The sequence below is a fragment of the Rhinopithecus bieti genome, unplaced genomic scaffold (assembly GCF_001698545.2).
Source record: "Rhinopithecus bieti isolate Rb0 unplaced genomic scaffold, ASM169854v2 scaffold_13617, whole genome shotgun sequence".
Taxonomy (NCBI): Eukaryota; Metazoa; Chordata; class Mammalia; order Primates; family Cercopithecidae; genus Rhinopithecus; species Rhinopithecus bieti.
The window spans coordinates 1,123,953-1,145,027 of record NW_016807714.1 but is presented as its reverse complement, the minus strand read 5'-3'; the positions used below and the strand labels follow the sequence as shown (position 1 = coordinate 1,145,027).

The 21,075-nt window shown below is 57.0% G+C and overlaps 1 protein-coding gene and 1 long non-coding RNA gene across 2 annotated transcripts in view; both read left to right on the top strand.

Annotated features, from left to right (window-relative positions):
• PARP10 (poly(ADP-ribose) polymerase family member 10) overlaps nucleotides 1-4,526 on the top strand; it is a 17,149-nt gene extending 12,623 nt beyond the window's left edge. The window contains 3 exon segments of the mRNA XM_017883479.1: nucleotides 1,654-1,828; nucleotides 3,883-4,043; nucleotides 4,045-4,526. Coding sequence (XP_017738968.1) covers nucleotides 1,654-1,828; nucleotides 3,883-4,043; nucleotides 4,045-4,287 — 579 coding nt within the window. The 3' untranslated portion in view covers nucleotides 4,288-4,526.
• A 483-nt stretch (nucleotides 4,527-5,009) lies between these two features.
• Nucleotides 5,010-19,706, top strand: LOC108536584 (uncharacterized). The gene is made up of 3 exons (XR_001887555.1): nucleotides 5,010-5,709; nucleotides 6,282-6,480; nucleotides 18,854-19,706. It is a non-coding gene; the product is annotated as an uncharacterized LOC108536584 (long non-coding RNA).
• Nucleotides 19,707-21,075: the final 1,369 nt, after the last annotated feature.

The window sequence follows — 21,075 nt, the reverse complement described above, 5'->3', positions numbered from 1 at the left end:
TTTGAGATGGAGTCTCACTCTGTTGCCCAGGCTGGAGTGCAGTGGCACGATCTCAGCTCACTGCAAGTTCTGCCTCCCGGGTTCATGCCATTCTCCTGCCTCAGCCTCCCGAGTAGCTGGGACTACAGGTGCCCGCCACCACACCTGGCTTATTTTTTGTATTTTTAGTAGAGACGGGGTTTCACTGTGTTAGCCAGGATGGTCTGGATCTCCTGACCTCGTGATCTGCCCACCTTGGCATCCCAAAGTGCTGGGATTACAGGCGTGAGCCACTGCGCCTGACCGAGATGGGGTTTTGCCATCTTGGTCAGGCTGGTCTCAAACTCCTGACCTCAAGTGATCCACCTGCCTTAGCCTCCCAAAGTGCTGGGATTACAGGCATGAGCCACTGCGCCCGGCCAACTTTTAAATTTATATTGCCCTTTACAATTGGAGGTATTTGCAACTGTAATTTGATGTTGGTATAAACTTCCATGTTCTCGTGTGTCCTAATATGCCCTTATTTGTCCTCATTCTTCATTAATAGTTTGGCAGGATATAGTGTTCAGGTTCAAAATATGTTTTCCTCAGATATTTGAAGATATTGCTGTTTTCTTCCTTCTTAAAAAATATTTTCTTGGAAAGTTAAAAAATATCCCCCCATGGTTTCTTAGCATCTGGTGTCAGCAGGGAGAGACCCAATGTGAGAAGGCGAGATTTATTCCCGTTTGCATATTGACCTCGGGGTGTGTGTGTGTGTAAACTCGCAGGGTTTTCTTTCACTCTGAGGGTTGAGGTTTCCTGGCAGGTGGGTGCCGGGGCCTGTCTTTCCTCATTGTTCTTCTTGGCATTTCACAGATCTTGTGTATCTGAAGATGTTCCTTCAGCTCAGGGAAGCCGTCTTCCCTGTGTGCACTGGAGCTCCGGCCGGTGGAGCTCCTGCTATTCGGGCTCAGACCTCGTGCCCCTTCACCTGCTCCCTCGGAGTTCCTTTCTCTTCCATTAGCTCCGCACCCTGCGTCAGTTCCTGAACTCCATCTAGAACACTAGCTGGGGCTTTAGTTTGAACCACTTCCTCATTTGGCTCACCCCCCTGGATTGAGCTCAGCGTCCCTTTCTGAACGTAGGAGCAGTCTGGTTTTCAGACCAGTTCCTTCTCATGGCAGCTAGTCTTGTTTAATGGACATAGTGTTCTTTTGCAACCCTGTGAAAAAACTATTTAGAATTTCTTTAAAAGTGTTTCCCAGGGCTGACTGTCAGGTTGGTCACCTGAGGCCTTCTCTCCCGCCTGGGTCTTTCAGCACTGAGAGGTCTGTGGGCAGCTCCTGGTGTTGGAGTCAGGTCCTGTAGGCAGCATAGGGCCCTGGCTCAGCTTTTCTCTGCAGAGGCCTCACTGTGAGTGGGTGGGGTTTGCCCACCCGTAGACCTCCACGGGAGGGGGGAGGGGGGCATCAGACTCCCCTGGAGGGGTCAGTCTCCCCAGAGGCCCTCTGAAGTCACTTGTCTTATGGAGGTGTTACTGTCTGCTGCTGGACAGAGCATGATGGAGGCTGCAAGGACTCCCTCAAACACTTCAACAGAGGGCTCCTGGTTGCCGGGCTCAGTTCTGCCCTGGGTGGGCCCCAGGGCGTAGGAAGGGTGTTTAATCCTGGCCCCGGGCCATCCCCCCCGCAGGTGGAGCGGGTGTCCCACCCGCTGCTGCAGCAGCAGTATGAGCTGTACCGGGAGCGCCTGCTGCAGCGATGCGAGCGGCGCCCGGTGGAGCAGGTGCTGTACCATGGCACGACAGCGCCGGCAGTGCCTGACATCTGCGCCCACGGCTTCAACCGCAGCTTCTGCGGCCGCAACGGTGAGGCCTGAGCCCGGCAGGGGCGGGGGCTCTGCGCACCCTGACCACCCTGACCTTGCCCCGTCCCGCCCTGCAGCCACGGTCTACGGGAAGGGCGTGTATTTCGCCAGGCGCGCCTCCCTGTCGGTGCAGGACCGCTACTCGCNTTTTGAGATGGAGTCTCACTCTGTTGCCCAGGCTGGAGTGCAGTGGCACGATCTCAGCTCACTGCAAGTTCTGCCTCCCGGGTTCATGCCATTCTCCTGCCTCAGCCTCCCGAGTAGCTGGGACTACAGGTGCCCGCCACCACACCTGGCTTATTTTTTGTATTTTTAGTAGAGACGGGGTTTCACTGTGTTAGCCAGGATGGTCTGGATCTCCTGACCTCGTGATCTGCCCACCTTGGCATCCCAAAGTGCTGGGATTACAGGCGTGAGCCACTGCGCCTGACCGAGATGGGGTTTTGCCATCTTGGTCAGGCTGGTCTCAAACTCCTGACCTCAAGTGATCCACCTGCCTTAGCCTCCCAAAGTGCTGGGATTACAGGCATGAGCCACTGCGCCCGGCCAACTTTTAAATTTATATTGCCCTTTACAATTGGAGGTATTTGCAACTGTAATTTGATGTTGGTATAAACTTCCATGTTCTCGTGTGTCCTAATATGCCCTTATTTGTCCTCATTCTTCATTAATAGTTTGGCAGGATATAGTGTTCAGGTTCAAAATATGTTTTTCCTCAGATATTTGAAGATATTGCTGTTTTTCTTCCTTCTTAAAAAATATTTTTCTTGGAAAGTTAAAAAATATCCCCCCATGGTTTCTTAGCATCTGGTGTCAGCAGGGAGAGACCCAATGTGAGAAGGCGAGATTTATTCCCGTTTGCATATTGACCTCGGGGTGTGTGTGTGTGTAAACTCGCAGGGTTTTCTTTCACTCTGAGGGTTGAGGTTTCCTGGCAGGTGGGTGCCGGGGCCTGTCTTTCCTCATTGTTCTTCTTGGCATTTCACAGATCTTGTGTATCTGAAGATGTTCCTTCAGCTCAGGGAAGCCGTCTTCCCTGTGTGCACTGGAGCTCCGGCCGGTGGAGCTCCTGCTATTCGGGCTCAGACCTCGTGCCCCTTCACCTGCTCCCTCGGAGTTCCTTTCTCTTCCATTAGCTCCGCACCCTGCGTCAGTTCCTGAACTCCATCTAGAACACTAGCTGGGGCTTTAGTTTGAACCACTTCCTCATTTGGCTCACCCCCCTGGATTGAGCTCAGCGTCCCTTTCTGAACGTAGGAGCAGTCTGGTTTTCAGACCAGTTCCTTCTCATGGCAGCTAGTCTTGTTTAATGGACATAGTGTTCTTTTGCAACCCTGTGAAAAAACTATTTAGAATTTCTTTAAAAGTGTTTCCCAGGGCTGACTGTCAGGTTGGTCACCTGAGGCCTTCTCTCCCGCCTGGGTCTTTCAGCACTGAGAGGTCTGTGGGCAGCTCCTGGTGTTGGAGTCAGGTCCTGTAGGCAGCATAGGGCCCTGGCTCAGCTTTTCTCTGCAGAGGCCTCACTGTGAGTGGGTGGGGTTTGCCCACCCGTAGACCTCCACGGGAGGGGGGAGGGGGGCATCAGACTCCCCTGGAGGGGTCAGTCTCCCCAGAGGCCCTCTGAAGTCACTTGTCTTATGGAGGTGTTACTGTCTGCTGCTGGACAGAGCATGATGGAGGCTGCAAGGACTCCCTCAAACACTTCAACAGAGGGCTCCTGGTTGCCGGGCTCAGTTCTGCCCTGGGTGGGCCCCAGGGCGTAGGAAGGGTGTTTAATCCTGGCCCCGGGCCATCCCCCCCGCAGGTGGAGCGGGTGTCCCACCCGCTGCTGCAGCAGCAGTATGAGCTGTACCGGGAGCGCCTGCTGCAGCGATGCGAGCGGCGCCCGGTGGAGCAGGTGCTGTACCATGGCACGACAGCGCCGGCAGTGCCTGACATCTGCGCCCACGGCTTCAACCGCAGCTTCTGCGGCCGCAACGGTGAGGCCTGAGCCCGGCAGGGGCGGGGGCTCTGCGCACCCTGACCACCCTGACCTTGCCCCGTCCCGCCCTGCAGCCACGGTCTACGGGAAGGGCGTGTATTTCGCCAGGCGCGCCTCCCTGTCGGTGCAGGACCGCTACTCGCCCCCCAACGCCGATGGCCACAAGGCGGTGTTCGTGGCACGAGTGCTGACTGGCGACTACGGGCAGGGCCGCCGCGGTCTGCGGGCGCCCCCTCTGCGGGGCCCAGGCCACGTGCTCCTGCGCTACGACAGCGCGGTGGACTGCATCTGCCAGCCCAGCATCTTCGTCATCTTCCACGACACCCAGGCGCTGCCCACCCACCTCATCACCTGCGAGCACATGCCCCGGGCTTCCCCCGACGACCCCTCTGGGCTCCGGGGCCGCTCCCCAGACACTTAACCGAAGGGGCCACCCTCTGGCCTCCTGCTTCCCAGGCTCCCGGCTCCGCACAGCCTGAGGCCCCCCCGCCCCCAACTGTGGCCGCCTGAGCTGCGGGATCCAGAAGGCGGTGTGGAGTTGGGGGTCAGCAGCGGCCGAGGGGGGCTGGGCTGGGTCCCCGCCTGGGCCGACCCTACCACCAGGGGTCAGCAGAGCCCAGGAGGCGACGCCGCCCGCCCTCGGCGCCCAGACCTCGCCTGAATCGGTCTGTTTGAATAAACGTGAACGTGAACCCAAGCGGAAGGGCCCCGGGAACTCCGACTGCGACCTCTGTTTGGGGACTGGGGACCTCCGCGGCCCAGGGGCGGGGTCTGCTGTTCCCGAGGAGACGTCGGGGTGCGGGGCGGGGCCCGGAGCGCACCGGGGCGAGCGCACTGCGTTCCTGGGTCGCGCACGCTGGCGCAGACAGCGTCTCCTTGCCGACCGGCCCGCCCCGTGCGCCCGGGACTCAGGTGTGCGCCGCGCCTTGGCCGAGTCGTCCCGCGCGGGCACCGGCCCCGCCGCTCCCGTGATCTCGCGCAGACACGGGCGCCCGATCTCGCGGGCAGCGTTCGCTAGCGCTCCTCCGGGCCCGCGCGGTGCAGCTCTGGGTGGGGGCCGGGGCGGGGCTCGGGGTTCGCCCCGCCTGCGCCGCCTCCGCCGTTTTCCCGGCCCGAGCAGTCTGGCTGCGGCGGCAGAGCTGAAGCGAGCGGAGCCACCAGGCACGTAAGACCGCGGCCAGGATGGAGAGGCGCGCCGCGTGCGGGCGTTGCGGGGTGGGGGTCGGGGGGGCTCTCCGGCCGCAGGCGGCACGGAACTGGGGGCTGCGTCGCGCCCCCTCCTGCCCTCGCTCGAGAGGACAGGATCTCCCTGCACGCCCGAGACTGCGGAACTGGACGGGCGGTGCCCGGGGTGTGGGCAGGAAAGGCTGCTGGGCTGACCGCAGGGCTCTGGGCCGGGGACTGCAACCGGGGCGGCCCGTGGAGGAACCAGTGGGGGCGGGGCGCGGCGGGCCCCTGCTCGGTGTCCGCTGTCTCCTCCCTAGCCCGTGGCCTGAGGGCGGAGGCACAGAGCCCACATTGTGCCCCCACGCCAGCCCACCCTCGCCGAGACAGAGTCCCATTCACCTCTCGCACGCCAGTGCTCTTGGGGACGGGGGCTGGGGAGTGTGCGCGCGTGGGTATGCGTGCGCCCTGGTTGCGTCCGCCGTGCCGGTGTACGCGCCCCCACGGTGGGCTGCTGGAGCGGCTGCCTGGGCTCCCTCCCGGCCTCGCCGCAGCAGAGCTCCGGCGGCCCACGCCGCTGCGGCTGTAGCTATTTATAGGCCTTCGCTGCGGAGATGGAGGTGGGACTGCGGGCTGAGGTGGGGTGGCGTGATGGGGAGTCCTAGAGGTCAAGACAGCTTGGAGGTGGACTGCTGGTGTCCAGGGGAAGGGCTTGGGTGTCCTTCCCTGATGACCCGGTGAGTGGTGGGGGCAGTGGTCAGCGTTCCTTGATGGCCTCGCCTGCCTGCGATTAGAGGGTTAGAGGCGGGTCCAGTTTGGGGTGGAGGCAGTGGCGGCCGGCATCTGAGTGAAGGTAGTCGCCCCTTCCCCTTCCATTGGACAGGGTGGAAGGTGGTCTGTCCTGTGCTGGTTGAGCCCCTGGGTGACAGAGTAAGAGGGTGTGGGTGACTAAGAGAGGAGAGTGGCAGTCAATGTGCGGGAGTGGGGGTGGCCAGGGTGGTCAGTGTCCTGGCGATAGACTGGAGGGTGAGGCCAGTGGCTGAGGGGAGGGTCACTGTGTGGGTGTCTGAGGAATGGGCGGGAGGGGGCGAGGCAGTCATGGATGGAGAGAGGGTAAGTGCCTGGGGCGAGAGCATGGGGGTCAGTATGTGGGTACAGCAGGGTACAGGAGGGGTGTGGGTGCCAGTGTCCAGGCGAGAGGGTGGGTGGGGCGGGGTTAGTGTCTAGGTTAAGAAGGTGGTGGGTGGGTCGGCGTGCAGAGTCCACTTCTGAACAGGCTGAGGTGTGACCCCTCCTGCTTCCCCTCCAGGAGGCCATGTCGGGTGAGGACGCTGAGGTCCGGGCAGTCGCTGAAGATGTCTCCAATGGAAGCAGTGGCTCGCCCAGCCCCGGGGACACACTGCCCTGGAACCTTGGGAAAACGCAGCGGAGCCGGCGCAGCGGGGGTGGCGCTGGGAGCAACGGGAGTGTGCTGGACCCTGCGGAGCGGGCGGTCATTCGCATCGCAGGTAACTGCGCAGGGCCTTGCCTGTGCACCGCCTTAGCACACGCAGGTTGACTGAGTTCCCGCTGCGTGCTAGGCGCTGGAGCTGGGACTGGATAGGGGAGGCCTGGGCGGATCTGCGGGTCAGGGAGGGCCTCGCGCATCCCAGGTGAGTGCAGGCGGCCTAGCGCCACCTGCTGGGCCCGCCCAGGCGGTTCATGAGACCTGGGGTTGGGCTTCTTGCTGCGGCGTCCATCATTGACTTTAAAACGGTCCAGTGCCCAGATGCAACAAGGATAATATTTTGGGCTCCTGGGGCAGAGCTGCCCACAAGGCCCTCAGTCTTGGCTGCCACCATGGGGGCCAGGTGGGCATGTACAGGAGCAGTGTATAGGGAGGGGATGCCTGGTTGTCTGGGGCCCCAGCCTCCAGGATGGGAAGCACCTGCGAGAGGCCTGGGGAAGGGGTAGGGGCAGGAGGGAAGTGGGTGACCTAGAGCTGGAGGCCATGGGCAGGGTGTGCTAGGAGAGGGAGGAGCCGTAGCTCTCTAGGCTTCAGCTGGAGAGTCCTGACCTGTTCCAGCCGGAAGGAAGGGAGGCCCCTGCGGGAGGCCAGGAGAGGGCTGCAAGGCCAGGTGCTGAGCCCTGGGGAGATGTTGCAGGCGACAGGAATCGGGGCTGGTGGGAGCAGGAAAGAGGGAAGGAGAGGGTCACCGCCCTGGACTCAGCCCCAGCCCTAGGGTCTGGTTCGACCTGCATGACCTTCAGGGCCTTTCACAGCACACGCGGATTTTAAAGAAAGAAGTCACTTTCTTCTCACTTGAAAGGGAATCACTTGTGTCGTTCCCACGCCTGGGCTTTCCTCGGCATCACCTTTACAGTTGTGGAGGAGTGTGGGGGGTCCTGAGGCCTCGGCTGACTGTGGTCGCCTCCGGTACTCACTGCAAGGGCTGTACCCGCAGCCAGCACCTTCCGCGCGCGCCGGGGCTCTGCGTCCTCTGACGGATTCCTGGAAGCGGGACTTAGTTACAGGACATGTGGCATTAAGCTTGGAGAAAACACGGCCAGGGGCATCCCGGACACGGTGGCCGACATTGGTGAAGGCGGGGAGAGCTGGAGCTTTGCCAATCTGATGGGTGGAAAGAGTTGTTCTAAGTATCACCGAGCATGTTTTCCTTCTGTGAATGGGCTATTCCAGTCCTTGTATGTGTACTTAACTTTTCTTGTGTGTGGTGTTTTAAGGGCTCTTTCTACCGACTCAGTTGTCTCCAGTGTTGCAATGGGGAAGGTCTCAGCTGCACGCGGGAAGCGAGGTGGGGGGCGGGCAGGGGCGCATCTCGGAGGCAGTAAGGTCGCCGGCCCGGCGGGGAACAGACAGCTCGGGGCCGCCTCTGGGCAGGGGCCACCCGAGGACCCCGGGTGTCGGCGGCCGCGACCCGGGCGGGAACGGGAAGGGGCGTGCGTGCGGGAACTCGGAACTTCGCGGAACCGGACCGCCCGGGAGCGCCCCAGAACGCGGCTCCCTCGTCCGCCGCGCGGCCCCGCCGCCGCCCGTGGGGCATGCCTGGGTGGCGGGGCGGGGCGGGGCGGCTCTTTTAAGCGCGGCGGCGCGCGCCGCGGACAGGACAGAGTGGCGCCGGGTGCTGGAGGCTCCGCTGCGCCCCGCGCCCCGCGCCCGCCGGCATGGCCGCCCTGCTGACGACTGGCCCGCCGCCCGACGAGCAGGACTTCATTCAGGCCTACGAGGAGGTGCGCGAGAAGTACAAAGGTACGGCCCCCCGCCCCGCTGCCGGGCCGGCCGCTCCTGACAGCCGAGCCCCGAGCACCTTGTTGTCCACGGTGGCGGTCCGATCGCCGGCCCGAGCGTGGCCACTCCGCCGGCCTCGTCCGCCTGGATCGCCCCTCACGGCCGCCAGTGCCTAGGGAAGGGACGGGCGCGCTCCGCTGAGCCCCCGCGGCCATGCCCTTAATAGGGCATCGCGCGGCCCGGGTGGGTGGGGTGGGTCTCGGGCGGGTGGGGGCGCTCAGGGCTTGTCGGGGTCGGCTGTCTGGGCCAGGATCCGGTGTCTGTGGCCAGCAGACACATGGGTCGAGGCTGAGCCATCCCCTGCCCCTCCTTTGGGACACCTCTGCATGGGACAGGGGAGGCCGCGCCGCCTGGCAATGGGTCACATAGTTGCCGCCTCTCCTCACCTCCCTAAACTGGTGAGGCCTGGGCTGCCACCCTTCCTTGGCAGGGCACCCCCTACACACCCCTTCTCTGTTCTCTAGGGGACAGCTGTGGGCTAGGGGTCATGGTGGCCCCTCCTTCCTCACTAGGGGAGCATCAGAGTGGCCTGCCCACCTGTTTAGTGGCTCCTGTTTGGTGCCTCGGCAGACCCCCTTGCCCTAGTCCACGCCCACAGGGAGCCCCTGGACCCGCCCAGGCCCTGGCACCCGCCAGCCATTCTTGCAACCCAGCTGCCTGGCTCGGCCTGGGTCGCCCAGCTCCAGGCGGTTGTGGACACAGCATTGGCTCTCCGCCTGCAGAGGCTTAGGGGCAAGGGACTGAGCTGCTGGGGAAGGTCGGGGTGGGGGCCCCAGGCAGAACCGATCAGAGCAGGCTCCAGCTCCACGTGGCTGGTTTTGCTGGCTCTGCCCCCAAGGGCAGCTCAGGGAGAGAGGTTCTGCTGGGGCCCCGTGGTGCCGCTCTCCAGCACAACCTTGCCCAGCTGGGTAGGTTTCATGGTACCTCGAACTCATCTCCTTCAGGCGTCCTCCACGAACGGCTCTGGGGCAGGGTGGATGTGCTGCTGTGGTTCTCTTTGACAGTGCTGTGCCCAGCCCCTTTGCCTGTGTGACTAGTTCATCTGGGCCAGGGGAGACACTCCTGCACCCTTGGGGAGGCCTTGAGGGGGCGGCCTGTTGCTCATGCTCTGCATGGCCAGCCCTGCCTTGGAGGGAGCACCTGGAAGGTGCTGGGGTGTAGGGCAGGGAAGCAGCTGCCCACCTGGCTCCAGCCCTCCTGGCAAGCCCCAAGACAGCTGTTTCTGAGCTGACCACTCTGTTCAAAGTGCGGGACCTGTGCAGAATGGTTTCCTCCTGGAGTTCTTGGTCTGGTCAGGTTGCTGGGCTGCCTAGGGTGCCCTAGCCTGTTCGGGGCGTTGTGCTGAGGCTTTCCTGGCCCCAGGGATGTCTTTTCTCTACCTCCTGGGGTGGGAGCTACTGCTGATTCATCCAGGGGTGAGCCAGACAGATGGCTGGAGGTCGCTGGAACTCTATCTCAGGGCCCTCCTGCCCAAGCTCAGCTCCTGTGAAGGCCAGGATTGGTGTTGGACACACTCGCAGTCTTGGCCCATTGTCTGCCTTCTGGGCTTGGTTGTGGAGGCTGGTGAGGGGGCAGGGGGTGCTGGGGTGCCTGCCTGAAGTGGAGTCGTCACGTGATGGTGCAGCTGCCCGCATGTGTGTGGCACTGGCCTGAGAGTGGCTAAACAGCAAGGCAGGTGCTGAGGCTCCGTGAGCCCACCAGGCACCCCAAGTGTCCTTAGCTCCTGGCTTGCGACAAGGGGACGGGAGGGGCTGGGCTGGTGCTTGTGTCTGGGAGCCATGGGCCAAGGCTTAGGAGGGCGTGCAGGAGTTCAGAGGTGGCCCGTGTGCCCTACACCTCTCCAGACCTGACCTCTATGAGCCTGTTGGACCTGCTAGAGGGCTGGAGTCCTGGCCCTTCCTGTCCCTGCGGTGGAGGGACTGCGGGAGGGCATGGCCCCCCTTGCCGCCCAACCTGTAACAGCGAGGCAGACCCAAGTCCCTCCATGGTAAGCAGCTGCGGGCCCCTGTCCTAGGCCCAGCTCAGCATTTGGTGGTTCTGAGGAGGCAGGGAGGCCAGGCCTGCACCCGGGGAACCCTGCCCAGCTGATCCCTGCACTGAGGAGGTACTCTGGCTTAGGCCTCCCGGCCTCCTGCCCTCTGTGGCATTGCCCAGGTTCCACCTCACTCTGCCCTCTCACAGAGACAACTCCCTGTCTGACCTCACTCCGGTGACCTTCACCCCCACCCCACAACATCTCAGACCCTCCCCTGGACACGTCATTCCCTGGCTCTCCCCTGGAAATCCCCGGTCTTTCCTGTACAGTCAGTCGGCCACTGCTCCGCCCAGAACATTGCCAACTTCCTGTCTGCCTGAGCCCCTCAACCCCCCTCATTCTCCCTGTCCCCCATCCAGGGCAGATTCCTCTGGGGCTGAGGCTACTGCAGCCTGTGGTGGGAGAGCTCTGGGCGCCCTGTGGGAGAGGCCTCCGTGCTGAGGGCTGTGGGCTGGTGACTTAGACAGTCGGCCCAGCTGCCGATAAGTGTCCAGTCGCCTGGCCCCCCAAGCCTGGCCTGTGACAGCTCATAGAGGCTGGGCCATCCTGCCATCTCATGGGAGCCTGGAGAGAGACCTGGGGTGGGTGAGGCAGGGCAGGGACAGTTCTAGGGGACAGTCGTGGTGATGCAGGTGAGTGGAGGTGAGGCGGTCAGTGAAGAAAGAAAGAGGGTCAGGGCATGAATGCAGGCCGGGGAGTGGGGCTTAGGGGTGCTGTGAGGTGGTCCTGGAGGGGCAGCAGGGGTGAGAATGAGGCTGGGGTGAGTACTGTTGGTGAGTGTGTGGGTTTGGTGTGGGGCAGGGGCCAGGGGTGGGCGGCCTGCATTGGTCTGGGGGAAAAGTGGGCCTGGAGAGGGGCTGGGTGTGTTCAGTGCCCACAGAGCATGTGCCCAGCCTGTGGCCTGCACTCTCTTCAGGACCCCTCGCCAGCCCCGGGCCTGCCCAGTGCCATTGTGCCTGGCCCCCTCATGTGTCCCCACTCTCCCCTGTCCTGGACTCTGAGCTTGGTTATCTGTGTCCCTGGCACTGGCCCCAGGCCCTCAGCCAGCACTGCAGGGTGTTTGCACGGGTGAGTGGGTGATGGCGTAGGGCGCCGTCTGCAGTGGTTGGTGCTCAGCTGGCAGAGGGTAGGCTGGAGGTTATTTGGGGCTCACTGGAGAGGAATTTTGGTCGGTGTTTACTGTCAAAAGTAAAACGCTCCAAAAAAAAAAGAAGCAGCAAATCAAACAGAGTGGAAGTATACGAAGAGAAATGATGAGGCCCAGGCTCCCGGCTGGGGCGATGGCTGTGCGTGAGAGAGGGCGGGAGAGAACGCACGGATTGGGCCACCCCTTTACAGGGAGCTCAGACTGAGATTTCCTCTGGAGCCAGTGGCTTTTCATGTCAGTACCAATTAGGTTGACCTTATGCTGATTATTAGTATTTTTTAATAGCTTTATTGAGAGGTAATTCACATGCCATAATTCACCCATTCGAAGTGTCCAATTCCGTGGTTTTAGTCGATTGGGAGTTGTGTAGCTGTCAATTCCAGGACATTTTGTCGCCTAGCCCCTGGCAACACTGCTCTCCTTTCGGTGGTTATGGATTGGCCCGTACTGGCCTGTACCGGCCCTGGGTCTGACCTCTTCGACTTGCCGGGATACTCTCAGGGCTGCTCACGTCGCTGCACCATCAGCACCTCACCCTCCCCGTGCTGGAGCCAGTTCCGTGGTGTGGAAGTGCCCACTTTTGCTTATGCGTTTATCAGTTGATGGATAGTGGGCTGTTTCTACCTTTTGGCTGTTATGAGTAAGGCTGCTATGGACGTTTGCATACACGTTTTTGGGTGGTCGTATGTTTTTTACTTCTGTTGGGTAGATACCTAGGAGTGGAATTGCTCAGCTGTGCAGTAATTCTATATTTAACCATTTGAAGAACTGCCAGATTGCTTCCTAAAGTGGGCGTGCCATTCCTCATTCCCAGTAACAGCCGGGTGCGAGGTTTCCAATTTCCTCACATCCTCACCAACACTTGTTATTATCTGACTCTTTGATTGCAGACATCAAATCCTAGTGGGTGTCGAGTGGAATCTCATTGTGGTTTGATTTGCATTTCCTGATGGCTAATGACGTTGAGCACTTTGATGTGATTGTTGGTCATTTTTTATATCTTTTGAGAAATGTGTATTTAAATTCTTTGTCCATTTTAGAATTTGCCTTTTGGTATTATTGAGTTGTAAGTGTTCTTTATATATTATAGATCCCAGTCCCTTATCAGAAATATGATTTGCAAACATTTTCTGTTTCTATGGTTTGCCTTTTATTTGCTTGCTGGTGTCTTTTTTTTTTTTTTTTTTTTTTGTGAGACAAAGTTTTGCTCTGTCACCCAGGCTGGAGTAGGTTCAAGTGACTCTTGTGCCTCAGGCTCCCGAGTAGCTGGGACTACAGGCATCTGCCACCACACCTGGCTAATTTTTGTATTTTTAGTGGAGATGGAGTTTTGCCATATTGACCAGGCTGGTCTCAAACTCCTGGCCTCAGCCTCCACAATGCTGGGATTACAGTGTGAGCCACCTCACCTGGCTGATTGTGTCCTTTGAAGCATGTCCATTTTAATTATTATGACTCCAGTTTATCTATTTTTTTTCTTGGTTGCTTGTGCTTTTGGTGTCATATTTAAGAAGCCATTGTCTAACCCAAGTCATGAAACTTTACACCAATGTTTTCTTTTCTTTTTTTTTTTTTTTTTGAGATGGAGTCTCGCTCTGTCACCCGGGCTGGACTGCAGTGGCACCATCTCAGGTCACTGCAACCTCCGCCTCCTGGGTTTGCCTCTGCCTCTTGAGTAGCTGGGATTACAGGTGTGCGCTACCACACCCGGCTAATTTTTGTATTTTTAGTAGGGATAGGGTTTCCCCATGTTGGCCAGGCTGGTCTTGAACTCCTGACCTCAAGTGAGCCGCCTGCCTCAGCCTCAGTGCTGGGATTCCAGGTGTGAGCCACCGTGCCTGGCCTGAATTCTTTGATTATTAATTAAGCTGAGCACATCTCCTAGAGTTGTCGACCATTTGCACCTTTTCTTTTGTTAATTGCCTATTCAAAAGCATTGTTGGCCAGGCCGGTCTTAAACTCCTATGTTCACATGGAAATGGAATGCAGCCCTGTTTCTGGCTTTTATGACCTGCCATAATGCTTTCAGGGCTGCTCACGTGAGCATAGGAGTTTGAGACCAGTCTGGGCAACATAGTGAGACCCCATCTCCCTCCTAGGCTCAAGGGATCCTTCTGCCTTGGCCTCCCAAAGTACTGGGATTACAGGGTGAGCTGCTGCCATGCCTGGCTACTACACCTTTTTACATCAGGGACTTGAGCATCTGTGGATTTGGGTGTCCTTGGGGAGTCTAGAACCCATCCCCCGCTGATTCTGAAGGATGATCGTATTCAGCTTAAACTTGGAAGTTGCCTGTGATCAGCACCATCTCATGGAACAGAACTTTTCAGCTCCTTGAAAGCTCCCTGCTGTGTCCCCAGTAGCTGGTCACACCATGGATGGGTCTCACACCATGCATCTATTTTTGTTTAATTCTGTCTGTGGTTTCTTTAGCCGTGTCAATTTTTAACGTTCACCAGTCTTTTCTGATTTCTGGATTTTATGCTATGCTTCAAATGGCTTTCTTTTGTAAAAACATCTGCCGAGTGCTGCCTCCAGCACTGGTGCATTTTTTTAAACATCTCTGTCATTAATCTTTGTGGAATTTGCTTGGGGCTGAGGCCGAGATGTTCAAGGAGACTCGATGTCATGCTTGGTGTCACGCTCATAGGGTCTGGCTGTGGGCTTGTGGATTAACAGGGACGATTGTAAACATCTCCCCTTCTGCCAATCCAGCTTCCTGACACGGGCTGTGCATTGCTGCACTTCTGTACCCCCAAGCCGAGCCGAGCCCTGTCCAGTGGCAGCTGTGGCTTGAAACAAGCGTTGGGTGGGAGGGATAGATGGACTTGGAGCTGGCTGGACCCCTGCAAGATCCTGGCCTGGTGCCTCCCGAGGAGCGGCTGAGGAGACCCTGCTGGTGGCTGTGGAGGTGGAGAGCAGCCTGGGGTGGAGAGGATGTGCCTGTGGCAGAGAGGGCGGAAGAGCCGGCACTTAGCCTTGGGTGCATAAAATCAGAGATGCCTGTGAGATAGGAATGCGTGTGCAGACACTGAGGTGCAGGAAATGCCGGACTGAGGTGGGGAGGCCAGGCTGGGAGGCCGTCACTGCAGGCCTCAGGCCAGAGCTCTGAGCCTGTGGTCCTCCGAGGCTTAGGGGCCTATGAGAATAGGCGCGGAAGCAGAGCCGTAGGCGCTGGGAAGCGAGCCGGGCAGAACCGGGAAGCAGACCATGGGGGGCCTGCTGGCCTGTGAAGGAGGGAAGGTACGTGAGGAAGCAGGCCATGCGGGAGCCGGTGAGGCTGGATGGTGCTGACACCAGGTGAGTGAGGGTGTTTGGGGACCTCAGCGGGACTGCTTGGGGTGTCGTCGGATTGGAGGTGCTGGGGGCATATGGGAAGTGCTCAGGAGGCCATGCTGATGCCAGGCTATGGTGGGTCCAACAGGGTGGCAGGGAGGGAGAACCCTCTCCAGGACAGAGCGGTGACATGGAAGCCAGGCCACAGCAGGGCACAGCCTCAGCTGGACACTGGCCCGAGTTCCCTGGGGAAGGAGTTCCCTGGGCCTTGGCCTGAGGGACCTGCATGGTCATAGGGGGGACGAGCATCTCCTGGCCCAGGATGAGTACTGAGTGGCTGCTCACATTTACCCAGCCACACATCATCATTGGCCAGTCGAGACTGCTGCTTGCCACTAAGGGCCCTGGAGATTTTCCCTGGGTTGGGCTATTGGGAAGGTGTGGGCAGTGGTGCCCTGTGGCCTCAGTTTCCCCAGTGAAGCCCAAGAGGACCTGGCAGCAGAGGGGCCAGGGGCCAGATACCTCAAGAAGGGACTGGAGGCAGCTGGGAAGGGTGATGCTAGTGGGGCCAGGTGCCCAGATCTCCCACCACTGGGGCCATGGTTGATGTCCACAGACCCACAGTGGGTGGGGAGACGCAGGGCTGGGAGAGCGGGGACTGTGAGTCATGAGGTCAGGAACCCAAAATGGGGCATGGGCTGGGTCATCTGTAGGGGCAGTGGCCTGGCATGATGGCAGACCAGGCGGAAGGGGAGTTGGGAACACGCGTTCAGATGGTGGAAGCAGGGTGCCAGCTGGGAAGACAGGATCCTGTAGGACTTGGGACATCAGCCTGCAGGGCCTGCTCTCCTTCCTCCCTCTCTTCCTTTGCTCTTTGGGGGTTTGGGTCCTGGTTAGCTGCAGAAGAGTCCTCCCAGCTGGTGGGCAGCTCTTGGCAGGACTGTTGCTGCTGCTTCCCGGAGGCAGAGGGGACGTCCCCCAAGACCAGGAATGGGATGCGGATCACTTTGTGTCCCTGTGTGACTCCTAGGGTAGGGGCAGACCCAGGGCCAGGGCTACAGGAAAGGAAGGCCCCAGGATGGCAGCAGGGTGGCTGGTCTGAGTCTGGGTGCTCTTGGGCAGGCTGGTGTGTCAGGCGGGCTAGGGCCAAGTGGGACAGTGAGGGTACGGAAGGCCATCCACAGGGACACACCAGGGCAGATGGGGGGTGGGGGTTGGGTGGCGGAGTGGGACGGGTCAGGGCTGAAAGTGCGGGTCTGCAGGTGCAGCAGAAAGAGGTATCTGCAGTAAGGGTCTCTGGGTGTGGCTTTTATGATTTTTATTCTGCTTTGGTTTTCAAATGAATGTGTCTTTTGACCTTTTGAAAGTGCATCTCTTTCTCTTCTTTCTTGCTAAATGAGTGGCTACCTGGGAAGCTAACAGAGCAGGCACAGGCCTAAGAGACGCAGCTGGATGCCACTATCATGACGGCCACAAGAATGCATGGTCGTTTACAGAATACAAATACCCCCAAAGAAGGTGCCCTGTTTTAGGTTCCTGTGGCTGCTGTCAAACGTACCCACAAACTGGGTGGCCTAAAGCAACAGAAATGTATTCTCTTACAGTTCTGGAGGCCACACGTCCAAAATCAAGATATTGGCAGGGCCACGCTCCCTCGGAGGCTCCAGGGTGGACTCTGTTCCTGGCCTCTCCAGCTCCTTGTGGCCATCGGTGCCTGGGCTCATGGCTGCATCACTCCAGTGTCGGCCTCCATCCTCATGTGGCCCTCTCCCCTGTGGCTTCTCTTCCATCTCTTGTAAGACACTTGGCTTTGGTTTTAGGCCCCCCTACTGGGTAATCTAGGACGATCTCATCTCAAGATCCTTGTCTTAATTATACCTGCAAAGACCCTTTTTCCAGATAAGATACCATTTATGGGTTCCAGGGAATTGTTCATAGACATATCTTTTGGGGACCTCCATTCAACCCACTACAGTCTATCCTCTGGCCCCTCAAAATTTATGTCTGCCCCACTTCCAAAATAAATGTTTCTTATCCCAACATGCCCCAAAGTCTCAACCTATTGTAGCATCAACTCTAAGTCTAAAATTCCATCAGCCCAGCCAGGCACAGTGGCTCATGCCTGTGATCCCAGCCCTTTGGGAGGCCCGTGGGTGGATCACCTGAGATCAGGAGACCAGCCTGGCCAACATGGTGAAGCCTTGTCTCTACTAAAAATGCAAAAATCAGCCAGGCATGGTGGTGCTCACCTCTAATCCCAGCTACCCAGGTGTATGAGGCACGAGACTGGCTTGAACCCGAGAGGCAGAGGTTGCAGTGAGCCAAGACTGCACCACTGCACTCCAGCCTGGGTGACAGAGCAAGACTCAATCTCAAAAAATAAACAAATAAATAAAAATTAACCAGGTGTGGTGGTGCATAGCTGTAGTCCCAGCTGCTCAGGAGGTAGAGGTAGGAGGATTGCTTAACCCTGGAGGCTGAACCCAGGTGACAGAATGAGACCCTATCTTAAAAAAAAAAAAAAAAAAAAAAAAAAAAAAAAAAAAAAAAAAAAAACAAGAAGAACAACATTTAATCAGCTCAGAAGTCTCAAATATGATCACTGAAGTTGAGTCTAAAGCAGGTGTTGGTGAGGCTCTGGGTAGGGTCCAGATGGGGGCAAAATTCTTCTCCATCTCTTTCCTTGTAAAACTAGAAAGCAAGTTTTATGCCTCCAAACTGCAATGTTGGGCTATGCATAGACTAGGCATCACCATTCCCAAAGGGAGAAATATAAAGACATAAAGGGGTTGCCAGTCCCAAGCAAGCCTGAAATCCAGCAGGGCGAATTCCACGGGCTTTCAAGGCCTGGGAATGCCCCTCTGTGGCTCAGTGCCCCTCTACACCTGCAGCTCTGCCAGCCTCTGCCTCTAGGCCTGAGGCTCTGACCTTGGAACCATTCTTCCTTTTTCTCAAAGGGCGGCACATGTCTGCAGCTGCCTGGGTCTGTCATCCTGTTTCTTGCCTGTAGACTCTCAGAATCCCAGTACCTTTCTTCATTTCATCCTGTCTCTGTCCCCTTCAATCCAAGCAGGCAGTATTTCTGCTGGTACAACATTCTCATAAACCTTCTGGGTCTCCCCTGTATGTCACAGGGAGTCAGGCCATTAGAGAGAAGGGTTCACTTGGATCCTCCCTGGATCATCTCGTCTCTGTTCCTGGCTTCTGTTGAGACGAGTGAATGGACCCATGAGTCACACACCTCATCTCTGCAGAGATGGCTTTCTCTGCAGAACACACTTTCCTAACAGTGAACCTCCCAACATTAGCATCTTTTGCAATCTAAATAGGCTGCAAGTATCCCAAATCACCCATGCTGGTTCCTTTTTGCTTAACAGTTCCTTCCTCAATTTATCTCTTTCTTTTTTTTTATTTTTTTATTTTTTTATTTTTTATTTTTTGAGAGGAGTCTTGCTCTGTTGCCCAGGCTGGAGCGCAGTGGCGTGATCTCTGCTCACTGAAAGCTCCGCCCCCCCGGGTTCACGCCATTCTCCTGCCTCAGCCTCCTGTGTAGCTGGCAATACAGGCGCCTGCCACCTCACCCAGCTAGTTTTTTTTAGTATTTTTAGTAGAGACGGGGTTTCACCGTGTTGGCCAGGATGGTCTCGATCTCCTGACCTCGTGATCCACCCGTCTCAGCCTCCCAAAGTGCTGGGATTACAGGCGTGAGCCACCGCGCCTGGCCCAATTTATCTCTTTCTTCCTATACTTTACCATAAGCAGCAAGAAGAAGCCAAGCCACACCTTCCACACTTTGCTTGGAAATCTTTTCAGCTAAATATCCAAGTTCATTGCTTACAAGTTCCGTTGAGCCGACAGTGAATACAATTCGGCGAAGTCTCGCTTCAATGTAAGAAGCACCTTTCCTCCACTTTCCTCATTGCCTTCTAAGGCTTCACCACAAGCACCTTTAATGCCCGTATTTCTACCAACAGCCTGGTCAGACAGGCTAGGCTTTTTCTACTGTGTGCCTCAAGATGTCCCGGCTTCTGTTTATTCCCCAGTTCCAAAGCCACAACCACATTTTCAGATGTTTGTCACAGTAGCAGCCTGCTCCTGCTCACTGTCTGTATTGATTTCCTGGGATTCCCACAGGGAAGAAGCACAAGCAAAACTCTCTGAAACAACAGAAATTTATCTTCTGACTGTTCCGGAGGCCAGAAGTCAAAACTCCAGTGTCGGCAGGTCCACGCTTTCTCCAAAGGCACCCGGGAAGAGCCTAGGAAGGGCCGCCTGCCTCTTCCAACTCCACTGCCTCTTGACTGGTGGCTGCGTCATGCCAGTCCCTGCCTCTGTGTCTCTCCTCATCTAAGGACACTTGTTTTTGGATCTAGGGCCCACCCAGGTAATCCAAGATGATCTCATCTCAAGATCCTTTATTTAATTATATCTGCAGAGACCCTGTTTCCAAATAAGGCCACATGTATGAGCTCCAGGGACATGGACATAGATTTTTTGTGGCCACTATGGAACCCACCCAGCCATCCTTCAGTAGTTGGTTAATGTAGAACTTACACGTTTTTGTTCCATAGTCATTGTTTTAAAAAGTGTGCACAGTGGGCTGGGCGTGGTGGCACGTGCCTGTAATCCCAGCACTTTGGGAGCCTGAGGTGGGAGGATCTTTTGAGCGTAGAATGTCAACACTGCAGCGAACCTGGGCTACAGAGCAAGACCCTGTCTCAAAAAAAGTAAAAAAATAAAAAAGCACGCACAGTGTACTTTAGCACGTGTTAATTTACCTATAATTTCATGATTTAATGTTATGAAGTATTTTAGACATATGTAACTTCTTTTACTTAGTGATACAGCTTGGGCGTCTCTCTGTGACAATGATCTACAATACAACATTCCCCTGTATGGCAACCATATCATATTTAACCAATCAATCCTTTCTCATAGGACATTGAGCTTAATTTTGGATTTTTGTATTAGAAATGGCTGCAGTGGGCCGGGCGCAGTGGCTCAAGCCTGTAATCCCAGCACTTTGGGAGGCCGAGATGGGTGGATCGCGAGGTCAGGAGATCGAGACCATCCTGGCTAACACGGCGAAACCCCGTCTCTACTAAAAAATACAAAAAACTAGCCGGGCGAGTTGGCGGGCGCCTGTAGTCCCAGCTACTTGGGAGGCTGAGGCAGGAGAATGGCGTAAACCCGGGAGGCGGTGCTTGCAGTGAGCTGATATCTTGCCTTTGCCCTCCAGCCTGGGCGACAGTGCGAGACTCCGTCTCAAAAAAAAAAAAAAAAAAAAAAAAAAAAAGAAATGGCTGCAGTGAACAGTGTTGGAGCTGGGTCATCATGCATCTCTATGGCTGTTGTTAAAAATGGAATTTCTGGCCAGGTGTGGTGGGTCACTCCTGTAATCCCAGCACTTTGGGAGGCCAAGTTGGACAGATCACGAGGTCAGGAGTACGAGACCAGCCTGACCAACATGGTGAAACCCCGTCTCTACTAAAAATACAAAAATTAGCAGGGTATGGTGGCAGGTGCTAATCCTTGCTACGCAGGAGGCTGAGGCAGGAGAATCACTTGAACCTGGGAGGTGGAGGTTGCAGCGAGCTGAGATTGCGCCATTGCACTCCAGCCTGGGTGACAGGGCAAGACTCCATCTCAAAAAAAAAAGGAGGCCGGGCGCGGTGGCTCACGCCTGTAATCCCAGCACTTTGGGAGGCTGAGGCGGGCTGATCACAAGGTCAGGAGATCGAGACCATCCTGCCTAACACGGTGAAACCCCGTCTCTGCTAAAAATACAAAAAATTAGCCGGGCGTGGTAGCAGGCGCCTGTAGTCTCATCTACTCGGGAGGCTGAGACAGAATGGTGTGAACCCGGGAGGCGGAGCTTCCCGTGAGCTGAGATTGAGCCACTGCACTCCAGCCTGGGCGATGAGCAAGACTCCATCTCAAAAAAAAAGAAAAATGAATTTCTGAGTCAAGTGCTTTTCAAAATTTAAGCTTTAATTTACACCAAGATACCATTTTTTACCTTTCATATTGGCAAAAATCGCAAATCTGGATCTAGGTTCTGTTGGTGAAGCTGTGGGAACCAGGCCAGAGAAAGCGTCTGTCAGAGCCGCAAACACAGTGTGTGTCTGAACAGAAGACGGGTACTGGCCTGAGTGTGCTCAGAGGCTGGGCCCACACATGCCACTCTGCATGGCCAGACGTGGTCGCAGTTCCCGTGCAGAGCAGGAGGCCTCCAGCTGTGGGGTGGGTGGGAAAGCAGGGGCAGAATGGTGCCCAGAAGATTTCACTGTTTGTGTTAAAAGAGACAAAAACCAAGAATCACATGGTATTTGCTTGATTTTCTGTAAAGAAATTCT